Below are 12,539 nucleotides of genomic sequence, written 5' to 3'. Positions count from 1 at the left end.
AAGGCACTGAATCTCAGTGCTTGAGGTGTCACTGCAGACACCCTGGTTCGAATCCAGGCTGTATCACATCTGGCTGTAATTGAGAGTCCCATAGGGCGGTGCACAATTGGCCCAGTGTCGTCCGGTGTAGGCCGTCATTGTAAATAAGAATTTGTTCTTAACTGATTAGCCTAGTTAAAAAAAGAAAAGCTGGTAATGACAACCCACATAGGTGTTGTAATAATGTAAGCATTATTTATTGTGCGCAAACAGTACATTTTTTGTTCCAGTGAGGTTAATTTCAAGTCATTGCAAACTGCAAAAATTGTTAATAAAACACAACTTGACCAAAGAAACTGAAACAGTGCAACTACCATGCATTACAACAAGCAGTGTGTGTGTTTATTATTTCAAATGTGTGCTGGTTTGGTTTTTGCATGAGATCCATAGTATACAGAGAAGAGAGGGTGGTTAGGTACTGGTGAAATCCCTCCCTTCACAACATGGAATTAACACAAAACAAATGGAATGTTCAAAGGAGATAAAAAATATATATATATATAAAAATGGAAAAAGGAAAGCAATTAAAAATGTGCTACAGTACAAGGTTTTTGTAAAGGATCAAGTAATGGTGAAACTGAAGAATATAATACTAGCTTGGTCATACAAAAATTGTAGAATTGAACATTGTAGGCTATAAAGATTATTATTCTAATAATTTTTTTTAAACGCACCATTGTAATGAACACATAAAAATGCAATGTAATAAATACAATTGTATGCGGTGTACGATGAATAAAACATTTTAAAACAATGCATAAAAATGTAGACAGAGGTGGCAGTGATACATTCCAGATGGGTACATGTCTCTGCTGGATATTAGGAGGTTCTTCCATATTGAAAAATCGACATAATTGACCTGAATATGGCAAGTAAAGCATATAATATTTGTATTTTTTTAAACATAAAAAAAAAAAGAGTAAACGACTTTACAAACCTGCGCATTTCAAAAAAATATACTCCACAAATAGTGAGATCTTCCAAACATATAGAAAAATATCCCCGAGTTATGTGTAGAAAAGACTGTGGGTCATGATACAGAGAGAGAGTTAAGAGAGGACAATATGGGCTCTGTATCAATCTACTGCACAGAAAACTAGAACTAGTTCTATAACTAGGACACAGAGTTGATATCTAGTCATCTATAGCTAGGACCAGGAGTATTTCCTGACCATGCAAACTGACCAGAAAAACTCTAGGCCCTACCTATGACGTCATCTAATAAAAACATTGCTATATGTTGGCAGAGGAGCGTAGAACGTGGAACCTCTTCAGGGTCATGCGGATGGAACCCAGGTCACGGTTTACTCTCTCTAGACGGTTCTCTAAGGCCACCTGGGGAGTAGGGGAACAGTCATTAAGCTAGAACAGCTTTAAACATTCACACATACCGTACACAAAGACCTCTGTATTGAAGTGATATCCCATCTCTGTAGTGTTCAATTCAAAATACTATTCAAATTGCCATACAAGAGTCTACTTCCTCAAACAAATGTTCATGACAACAAAAATATGAATTTTCAACCCAGTCATGGTTTTTACTGATATGTAAAGAGGCCTAGCAGGTTTGGTGTGACTGTAACCTTACCTCATCTAACCTGGTCTGCAAGCTCACCCTCCCACCAGATCCAGGCATCCGGCTCAACGCTGACTCAATCTGCACAAACACACACAAATTAATACCATGAATAAATAAATATATAACCAATGCATCAACTCACTTCATAGCACTCAGATTAAATCAGATTAACCAGGCAGGCAGGCTGCCCTGCAGTGTGTGTGTGTGTTTGTTTGTTTGTGTTGCGCTGGGCAGACGCAGGCGTGTACGTAAGCTTGCTGACGGGTAACGGGGTTAGCACCCCTCAGTCAAAACAGAGCAGGAGAGGACAGAGCAGAGCGGGACAGGCCAGGCGGAATATATGAATCCAGCTATAAATAGAAGTCATTAAGAGTGGAGTGGTTGTAAAACCATAAAGCCAGGTTATATAACAGGAATATATTAGGAGGACTGCCTCCGTCATTAATAGATATAAACCATTAATAAAATATGAAGCCGTGCAAACCCAGAGAATCTTGGGGAGTTTCTCCCATTCTTCTCTGCAGATCCTCTCAAGCGCTGTCAGGTTGAATGGGGAGCGTCTAAATAATTAGAATAATAATCTTTATAGCCTACAATGTTCAATTCTACAATTTTTGTATAACCAAGCTAGTATTATATTCTTCAGTTTCACCATTACTTGCTCAGTTTGGCCGGACAGCCAGCTCTAGGAAGTCTTAGTGGTTCCAAACTTCATCCATTTAAAAATGATGGGAGGCCACTGTGTTCTTGTCGACCTTCAATGCTGCAGATATAATCCTGACTCGGAGCTCTACGCACAATTCCGTCGACCTCATGGCTTGTTTTTTTTTCCTCTGACATGCACTGTCAACTGTGGGACCTTATATAGACAGATGTGTGCCTTTCCAAATCATGTCCAATCAATTGAATTTACCACAGCTGGAGTCCAATCAAGTTGTAGAAACATCTCAAGTATGATCAATGGGAACAGATGCACCTGAGCTCAATTTCGAGTCTCATAACAAAGGATATGAATACTTATGTAAATAAGCTATTTCAGTTGTTTTTTTATACATTTGCAAAAAAATCTAAAAACCTGTTTCCGCTTTGTCATTATTTAATCAATTTTAGAATAAGGCTGTAACGTAACAAAATGTGGAAAAAGGGAAGGGGTCTGAATACTTTCCAAATGCACTGTACAGGTGTCTAGGGGTAGGGCTATGGGTAAAAGGCATGTTTCGTCTTGTGGAAATTGTACATTGCTAGTGAGTGGTCTGTCCCTGTCATAGTGTATCTATAAGAACCTTGTAACAGTCTGTCTCACCTGTTGTTTCTCCATAGTGAGCTCGTCTAACATCCTCTCAGCGTCGGCCAGGGAGTGGAGCCTGGTCTGGAGGTCTGTCCCTGGGTCCTGGAGGTCTGAGCATGACCCCCCAGTCCCTTGCTCCTGCCAGCCCAGCCCAAAGACACCCTCCTGGGGGTCAACACTGCCTGAGGACTCCACTGAGCCACCAGACGACCGCTGGGAGGCTGGAGGAGAAAGAAACAGGGCAGTAGTGTTAGGGAACTATTCAACTGAACACACTAACCAGGAGTCAGGGAGGTAAGTCAAACACCTTCTGGGAACAGTCTCTTCCTGGGGCTGGAGTTGTGGAAGGAGTGGCGTCTCTGGTCTAACGCCACGTCAAACCTGAAACAGACAATCACAACTCTGAACTCTAAGGCTCAACATATCAAATACCGTAGCTGGAGTTGGAGCGATCACGCACGTAACAAACAGTAAGCAATTTAACCAAGGGTGCAAAGATTCAGCTAAGGAAGGGTCCTGTAGTCCACGGGTACTACTACCTGGTGTGTAGCTGTTGTCGTGGTGATGGGTTGCCAAAGGCAGTGGAGTAGTTCTCTGCAGGACAGCGTTTGGGGCTGGACTTAGCTGACAGAGGCATCATTAGGGTCTCCCTCTTAGCTAAAACAAAATAACACTAGATTAGTGAAATCACTTAACATAGTGAACTAGTCTCCACATACACAAAAGTACACATTAGGTAATAGAGTATTGAGATACACCAGGAAGAGAAAGGGGATACCTAGTCAGTAGCACAACTGAACGCATTCAACCCAACCCCGATAAAGGAGTGATGAGAAAAACAGACGTACTGGGTGTAGTAGGGGGGAAGGTGGTCCTCTGGGTGCGGGGGGGCAGAGAGGAGGACCTGTGGCCTTCTGGAGACAGACTTCTCTGGGCTCTCAGCAGAGACACACCCCTGACTGTCCCGGACATTCCCGTCTCTAGGCCAGCCACATCCTCCATAGCCCTGTCAAGGTCCTGTGTTTGTGGTTCTCTGTGGTTTCTCTCTATGAAGCCAACAGTAGGCCTCCGGCTGCCCAACCCTGCAACACAGACACATAGAGACAAATGACAAATGACAAAAACACTCCCAGAAACAGATGCTTTCAGAGTGAACCACATTGAAGTTTTTACTGTTGATGGGTCTTTCAGAGTAGAGAAACAGGTTGTTTCAGCTTAGAGCTGCTAATTTCCTTAGCACTGCCAAGATAATATCCGTTTGCAAATCACTACATTTTCACAAGACAGAGAATCTGAATTTGCTGGTATCAGATGAAATGAAAAACAAATATCCAAACGGCTGAGGTCAGGGGAAACACAACCTCCATGGTAAAAGCTAGCGTTAGCAGAAAATGTTAGACTGGAGCCAATGAATGAGTCATGCTGAAGGCCAGTGTTCCAGCCCAGCATTAACGATTGAGTGGAGAGTGACATGAGTTAGTAAGTGAGTGGAAGGCCTACTGTGGGATGAGGACTGTGTCTTACAGTAGGGCCAGTGAAAGTGAGTCAGTGGTACTGTGGCTGGTCTTACAGGGGGCCCGGCCCTCAGTGGTCCTGGTCTCCTCAAGCTCTATCAGGGCCCTCATCAGTGGGGTCAGAGGCCCCCGAGCCTCCCTCACACCCCCACCCTGGTTCTGGGGCTGCTCACTCTCTGGAGGGGACGAACACCTACAGGACAAAACAGGACAAGGGTGAGGTAAACTGGTCAGCTTTATAATCATGGTTAAATCAAGGGGAAAAGGAATTAAGAGGAAATATTCTTAAGTTAACACTACAACCACAAGTTAACCTCAACCACACCTCCTGCTGCCAGTGTGGCACGAGTTGCCTGATTGGTCAGTTTGAGGACAGGGAGACTTCCTGTAGCTGCCCAATTGGTCAGTTTGAGGGCAAGGAGACATCCTGTAACTCGGCGATTGGTCAGTTTGAGGACGAGGAGACTTCCTGGTGCTATGTGATTGGTCAGTTTGAGGGCAAGGAGATATCCTATATGTGGATTCTTGTTGCCGAGGGTGTTTGCTGGGGGACAGCAGCAGGTCCGGATGGTGGTACAGACTGGAGGGATAACAGTAAAAACAGCTACTGTCAAACAGACAGACAGACTGGAGGGGGTTAACAACAGTCACAACAGCTACTGTCAGACCTGCTTTGGGACCTAATGGAAGCACAACATGGATGCATGAGTTGAGGAGACCTTACCCAGCTCCAGAGGACTGTGTGTGGTTCTGGACGGCCTGGCGACTCCTGGCCTGGTTCACATAATCCAGTTGATTCACCTGGCTCTCCATCTTACAGATCACCCTGAGGAGGAGAGGGTCACAGACAGACGGAGGGGGAAGACTGTTACAGATCACCCTGAGGAGGAGAGGGTCACAGACAGACGGAGGGGGAAGACTGTTACAGATCACCCTGAAGAGGAGAGGGTCACAGACAGACGGAGGGGGAAGACTGTTACAGATCACCCTGAGGAGGAGAGGGTCACAGACAGACGGAGGGGGAAGACTGTTACAGATCACCCTGAAGAGGAGAGGGTCACAGACAGACGGAGGGGGAAGACTGTTACAGATCACCCTGAAGAGGAGAGGGTCACAGACAGACGGAGGGGGAAGACTGTTACAGATCACCCTGAGGAGGAGAGGGTCACAGACAGACGGAGGGGGAAGACTGTTACAGATCACCCTGAAGAGGAGAGGGTCACAGACAGACGGAGGGGGAAGACTGTTACAGATCACCCTGAGGAGGAGAGGGTCACAGACAGACGGAGGGGGAAGACTGTTACAGATCACCCTGAGGAGGAGAGGGTCACAGACAGACGGAGGGGGAAGACTGTTACAGATCACCCTGAGGAGGAGAGGGTCACAGACAGACGGAGGGGGAAGACTGTTACAGATCACCCTGAGGAGGAGAGGGTCACAGACAGACGGAGGGGGAAGACTGTTACAGATCACCCTGAAGAGGAGAAGGTCACAGACAGACGGAGGGGGAAGACTGTTACAGATCACCCTGAAGAGGAGAGGGTCACAGACAGACGGAGGGGGAAGACTGTTACAGATCACCCTGAAGAGGAGAGGGTCACAGACAGACGGAGGGGGAAGACTGTTACAGATCACCCTGAAGAGGAGAGGGTCACAGACAGACGGAGGGGGAAGACTGTTACAGATCACCCTGAGGAGGAGAGGGTCACAGACAGACGGAGGGGGAAGACTGTTACAGATCACCCTGAGGAGGAGAGGGTCACAGACAGACGGAGGGGGAAGACTGTTACAGATCACCCTGAAGAGGAGAGGGTCACAGACAGACGGAGGGGGAAGACTGTTACAGATCACCCTGAAGAGGAGAGGGTCACAGACAGACGGAGGGGGAAGACTGTTACAGATCACCCTGAAGAGGAGAGGGTCACAGACAGACGGAGGGGGAAGACTGTTACAGATCACCCTGAAGAGGAGAGGGTCACAGACAGACGGAGGGGGAAGACTGTTACAGATCACCCTGAAGAGGAGAGGGTCACAGACAGACGGAGGGGGAAGACTGTTACAGATCACCCTGAGGAGGAGAGGGTCACAGACAGACGGAGGGGGAAGACTGTTACAGATCACCCTGAAGAGGAGAGGGTCACAGACAGACGGAGGGGGAAGACTGTTACAGATCACCCTGAAGAGGAGAGGGTCACAGACAGACGGAGGGGGAAGACTGTTACAGATCACCCTGAGGAGGAGAGGGTCACAGACAGACGGAGGGGGAAGACTGTTACAGATCACCCTGAGGAGGAGAGGGTCACAGACAGACGGAGGGGGAAGACTGTTACAGATCACCCTGAAGAGGAGAGGGTCACAGACAGACGGAGGGGGAAGACTGTTACAGATCACCCTGAAGAGGAGAGGGTCACAGACAGACGGAGGGGGAAGACTGTTACAGATCACCCTGAAGAGGAGAGGGTCACAGACAGACGGAGGGGGAAGACTGTTACAGATCACCCTGAGGAGGAGAGGGTCACAGACAGACGGAGGGGGAAGACTGTTACAGATCACCCTGAAGAGGAGAGGGTCACAGACAGACGGAGGGGGAAGACTGTTACAGATCACCCTGAAGAGGAGAGGGTCACAGACAGACGGAGGGGGAAGACTGTTACAGATCACCCTGAGGAGGAGAGGGTCACAGACAGACGGAGGGGGAAGACTGTTACAGATCACCCTGAGGAGGAGAGGGTCACAGACAGACGGAGGGGGAAGACTGTTACAGATCACCCTGAAGAGGAGAGGGTCACAGACAGACGGAGGGGGAAGACTGTTACAGATCACCCTGAGGAGGAGAGGGTCACAGACAGACGGAGGTGGAAGACTGTTACAGATCACCCTGAGGAGGAGAGGGTCACAGACAGACGGAGGGGGAAGACTGTTACAGATCACCCTGAGGAGGAGAGGGTCACAGACAGACGGAGGGGGAAGACTGTTACAGATCACCCTGAGGAGGAGAGGGTCACAGACAGACGGAGGGGGAAGACTGTTACAGATCACCCTGAGGAGGAGAGGGTCACAGACAGACGGAGGGGGAAGACTGTTACAGATCACCCTGAAGAGGAGAGGGTCACAGACAGACGGAGGGGGAAGACTGTTACAGATCACCCTGAAGAGGAGAGGGTCACAGACAGACGGAGGGGGAAGACTGTTACAGATCACCCTGAAGAGGAGAGGGTCACAGACAGACGGAGGGGGAAGACTGTTACAGATCACCCTGAGGAGGAGAGGGTCACAGACAGACGGAGGGGGAAGACTGTTACAGATCACCCTGAGGAGGAGAGGGTCACAGACAGACGGAGGGGGAAGACTGTTACAGATCACCCTGAAGAGGAGAGGGTCACAGACAGACGGAGGGGGAAGACTGTTACAGATCACCCTGAGGAGGAGAGGGTCACAGACAGACGGAGGGGGAAGACTGTTACAGATCACCCTGAGGAGGAGAGGGTCACAGACAGACGGAGGGGGAAGACTGTTACAGATCACCCTGAAGAGGAGAGGGTCACAGACAGACGGAGGGGGAAGACTGTTACAGATCACCCTGAAGAGGAGAGGGTCACAGACAGACGGAGGGGGAAGACTGTTACAGATCACCCTGAGGAGGAGAGGGTCACAGACAGACGGAGGGGGAAGACTGTTACAGATCACCCTGAGGAGGAGAGGGTCACAGACAGACGGAGGGGGAAGACTGTTACAGATCACCCTGAGGAGGAGAGGGTCACAGACAGACGGAGGGGGAAGACTGTTACAGATCACCCTGAGGAGGAGAGGGTCACAGACATATAGATAGAGGGAAGAGTGTGTGGGTGATAGGACAGACATCCTATATCTCTCCACTGTTGCTGGGTCCAAAAAATGACAAAGAAAGAAAACCTGGCACACGATACATGCAGGTCCTGTCTATGCTTTGGTTGCCAAAATAGACAGTCACCAAGAGAAGAACTCTCTCTTAGTCAAAGGATCCTGCATTAATGTCACTCAACAACTGATGTCAGATATGGGCAAATTCCAAAAACTCTGTCATGATTCACCTAGCTTATCTATCCTGTAGATGTTGGTTTTCATAGACAAGACAAAGAAATAAGGTGTCCCTGCAGGTCTTGGTGTTGGATGCTTCATGTTACCTTTTTAGTCTAGAGATCTGCTCGTTGGCATCAAACAGCTTGTTCTCTGAAGACATCAGGTTGTCCTGTTGACAGAGAAATAAGGTTGAAATATTAGTAGTACAACGTGTCACCTGTTCTTGTCGAGGTGGAATAACACAGAAACAGACATCACTAATAGATCAGTTACCTTCACCCCCTCGTGCTCTTTCCTCAGAGAGTCATACTCCCCCAGAAGCTGAGGCAAAAACACACACAACTCTTAAGTCATCATGGCCACACACACACACGCACACACTTGAGCTACAGCCAAATAGCCTATTACAAGACCATCTGCACACATCAGTAGGTAATAAGTAAGCTGCTCAGATAAAAGACTGGTTGGTGTTGAAAACACAGAGGTACAGTTCTGCAGGAGATCTCTCAGACTACAACACCTAGAAAGTAGTCTTTCCCAGACAGTCAGAGACCAGAGATCTGGGTTTACTTAACTAGTTTAGTATAAGTGCAGAACTCACGTCCTGCAGCATCTTGTACTCCCTCTCCCTCCTGGCCTCCTTCTCTTCTGTTTCTCTGCAGGTGTTCTCCAAGGCCTCCTCTAGCTGCCGGACCCGGGTCCTGAGGCAGCCAGCTGAGGCGTCCTTCTCCCTGACTGACCGCCTGTTTTCGTCCAATCGCTGCTGCAGGGACGTTGCCGTGGAGCAGGCTGTGGCGTAGCGCTCCGGCCAGTCAGCCTGTCAGAGAAAGCAGAGCTTGTTACGCACACACACACACACCTCTAGGGGTATAAAAGGCATCTTACCAGTTGTTTTTCCAGGATGGAGTTCTTGTTCTCCAGCTCCTGGATACGGCTGCTGGCTTCAGACAGAGCCCTCTCTAGCTGAGCACACCTGGTATTACAACAACCACAGGTTAGATCACACACACACACACACACACACACACACACACACACACACACACACACACACACACACACACACACACACAGCCCTAACCTTAACCCCTAACCCCAATTCTAACCCTAAAGCCAACCCCTAACCCCAATTCTAACCCTAAACCTAACCCCTAAGCCTAAAATGGTCTTTGTCCCCACGAGGGAGAATCTTCCTTGTTTTACTATCCATGTGAGGACTTTGGGGATTTCCGGTACCCACGAGGATAGTAAAACAAGCGTGCGCACACACACACACCTCTGTCTGAGTGTGTGGTTGCTCTGCTCTAGGTCGTGTGGCAGGTCTCTCAGGTCCAGTTTGTCTCTGAGGAGTTTGATCTCCGCCTCATAGTAAGCCTTCAGATCAGCTACATGACGACAGTGTTTCTCCCTCAGATTCTCTCTCAGCCTGGAGAAAGAGGGGAGGATAGGAAGTTGGGAAAAGATGAGGAAAATTGGGAAGAGAGTGAATGGGAAGAGGAGAAAGAAGGAGTACTGCTCAGAATGCATCAGTTACACGGGTTATTCTACTGCTCAGTACGCATCAGTTACACGGGTTATTCTACTGCTCAGTACGCATCAGTTACACGGGTTATTCTACTGCTCAGTACGCATCAGTTACACGGGTTATTCTACTGCTCAGAACGCATCAGTTACACGGGTTATTCTACTGCTCAGAATGCATCAATCAATCAAGTATATTTTATATAGCCCTTCGTACATCAGCTAATATCTCGAAGTGCTGTACAGAAACCCAGCCTAAAACCCAAAACAGCAAGCAATGCAGGTGTAGAAGCACGGTGGCTAGGAAAAACTCCCTAGAAAGGCCAAAACCTAGGAAGAAACCTAGAGAGGAACCAGGCTATGAGGGGTGGCCAGTCCTCTTCTAGCTGTGCCGGGTGGAGATTATAACAGAACATGGCCAAGATGTTCAAAATGTTCATAAATGACAAGCATGGTCAAATAATAATCAGGAATAAATGTCAGTTGGCTTTTCATAGCCGATCATTAAGAGTTGAAAACAGCAGGTCGGGGACAGGTAGGGGTTCCATAACCGCAGGCAGAACAGTTGAAACTGGAACAGCAGCAAGGCCAGGTGGACTGGGGACAGCAAGGAGTCATCATGCCCGGTAGTCCTGACGTATGGTCCTAGGGCTCAGGTCCTCCGAGAGAGAGAAAGAAAGAGAGAAGGAGAGAATTAGAGAGAGCATACTTAAATTCACACAGGACACTGGATAAGACAGGAGAAGTACTCCAAATATAACCAACTGACCCTAGCCCCCCCGACACATAAACTACTGCAGCATAAATACTGGAGGCTGAGACAGGAGGGGTCAGGAGACACTGTGGCCCCATCCGATGATACCCCCGGACAGGGCCAAACAGGAAGGATATAACCCCACCCACTTTGCCAAAGCACAGCCCCCGCACCACTAGAGGGATATCTTCAACCACCAATTTACAATCCTGAGACAAGGCCGAGTATAGCCCACAAAGATCTCCACCACAGCACAAACCAAGGGGGGGCGCCAACCCAGACAGGAAGATCACGTCATTAACTCAACCCACTCAAGTGACGCACCCCTCCTAGGGACGGCATGAAAGAGCACCAGTAAGCCAGTGACTCAGCCCCTGTAATAGGGTTAGAGGCAGAGAATCCCAGTGGAGAGAGGGGAACCGGCCAGGCAGAGACAGCAAGGGCGGTTCGTTGCTCCAGAGCCTTTCCGTTCACCTTCACACTCCTGGGCCAGACTACACTCAATCATATGACCTACTGAAGAGATAAGTCTTCAGTAAAGACTTAAAGGTTGAGACCGAGTCTGCGTCTCTCACATGGGTAGGCAGACCATTCCATAAAAATGGAGTTCTATAGGAGAAAGCCCTGCCTCCAGCTGTTTGCTTAGAAATTCTAGGGACAATTAGGAGGCCTGCGTCTTGTGACCGTAGTGTACGTGTAGGTATGTACGGCAGGACCAACTCGGAAAGATAGGTAGGAGCAAGCCCATGTAACGCTTTATAGGTTAACAGTAAAACCTTGAAATCAGCCCTTGCCTTAACAGGAAGCCAGTGTAGGGAAGCTAGCACTGGAGTAATATGATCAAATTTCTTGGTTCTAGTCAGGATTCTAGCAGCCGTATTTAGCACTAACTGAAGTTTATTTAGTGCTTTATCCGGGTAGCCGGAAAGTAGAGCATTGCAGTAGTCTAACCTAGAAGTAACAAATGCATGGATAAATTTTTCTGCATCATTTTTGGACAGAAAATTTCTGATTTTTGCAATGTTACGTAGATGGAAAAAAGATGTCCTTGAAACAGTCTTGATATGTTCGTCAAAAGAGAGATCAGGGTCCAGAGTAACGCCGAGGTCCTTCACAGTTTTATTTGAGACGACTTTACAACCATCAAGATTAATTGTCAGATTTAACAGAAGATCACTTTGTTTCTTGGGACCTAGAACAAGCATCTCTGTTGTCTGAGTTTAAAAGTAGAAAGTTTTCAGCCATCCACTTCCTTATGTCTGAAACACAGGCTTCTAGCGAGGGCAATTTTGGGGCTTCACCATGTTTCATTGAAATGTACAGCTGTGTGTCATCCGCATAGCAGTGAAAGTTAACATTATGTTTTCGAATGACATCCCCAAGAGGTAAAATATATAGTGAAAACAATAGTGGTCCTAAAACGGAACCTTGAGGAACACCAAAATGTACAGTTGATTTGTCAGAGGACAAACCATTCACAGAGACAAACTGATATCTTTCCGACAGATAAGATCTAAACCAGGCCAGAACTTGTCCGTGTAGACCAATTTGGGTTTCCAGTCTCTCCAAAAGAATGGTTGTGATCGATGGTGTCAAAGGCAGCACTAAGGTCTAGTAGCACGAGGACAGATGCAGAGCCTCGGTCTGACGCCATTAAAAGGTCATTTACCACCTTCACAAGTGCAGTCTCACACATCAGTTACACGGGTTATTCTACTGCTCAGTACGCATCAGTTACACGGGTTATTCTACTGCTCAGTACGCATCAGTTACACGGGTTATTCT

The 12,539-nt window shown here is 47.8% G+C and overlaps 1 protein-coding gene across 2 annotated transcripts; it reads right to left on the bottom strand.

The window, feature by feature from the left end:
- Positions 1-217: 217 nt before the first annotated feature.
- On the bottom strand, positions 218-10,099 carry LOC120036918 (M-phase phosphoprotein 9-like). Of its 2 annotated transcripts, XM_038983210.1 has the most exons (14): positions 9,756-10,099; positions 9,365-9,452; positions 9,081-9,296; positions 8,753-8,800; positions 8,584-8,648; positions 5,145-5,246; positions 4,746-5,000; positions 4,477-4,613; positions 3,755-3,988; positions 3,446-3,563; positions 3,214-3,287; positions 2,922-3,127; positions 1,628-1,696; positions 218-1,374 (listed from the first exon to the last, which is right to left on the bottom strand). In XM_038983210.1, exons 1-14 carry the CDS (start codon positions 10,004-10,006, stop codon positions 1,273-1,275), a joined length of 1,965 nt encoding a protein of 654 aa, XP_038839138.1. In that variant the 5' UTR covers positions 10,007-10,099; the 3' UTR covers positions 218-1,272. The 2 variants fall into 2 exon arrangements, with proteins under 2 accessions (XP_038839138.1, XP_038839139.1); XM_038983211.1 differs by lacking the exon at positions 8,753-8,800.
- Positions 10,100-12,539: the final 2,440 nt, after the last annotated feature.

The sequence above is a fragment of the Salvelinus namaycush genome, unplaced genomic scaffold, assembly GCF_016432855.1.
Source record: "Salvelinus namaycush isolate Seneca unplaced genomic scaffold, SaNama_1.0 Scaffold1520, whole genome shotgun sequence".
In the NCBI taxonomy this organism is placed as follows: domain Eukaryota; kingdom Metazoa; phylum Chordata; class Actinopteri; order Salmoniformes; family Salmonidae; genus Salvelinus; species Salvelinus namaycush.
This window is presented reverse-complemented; position numbering and strand designations above follow the sequence as displayed.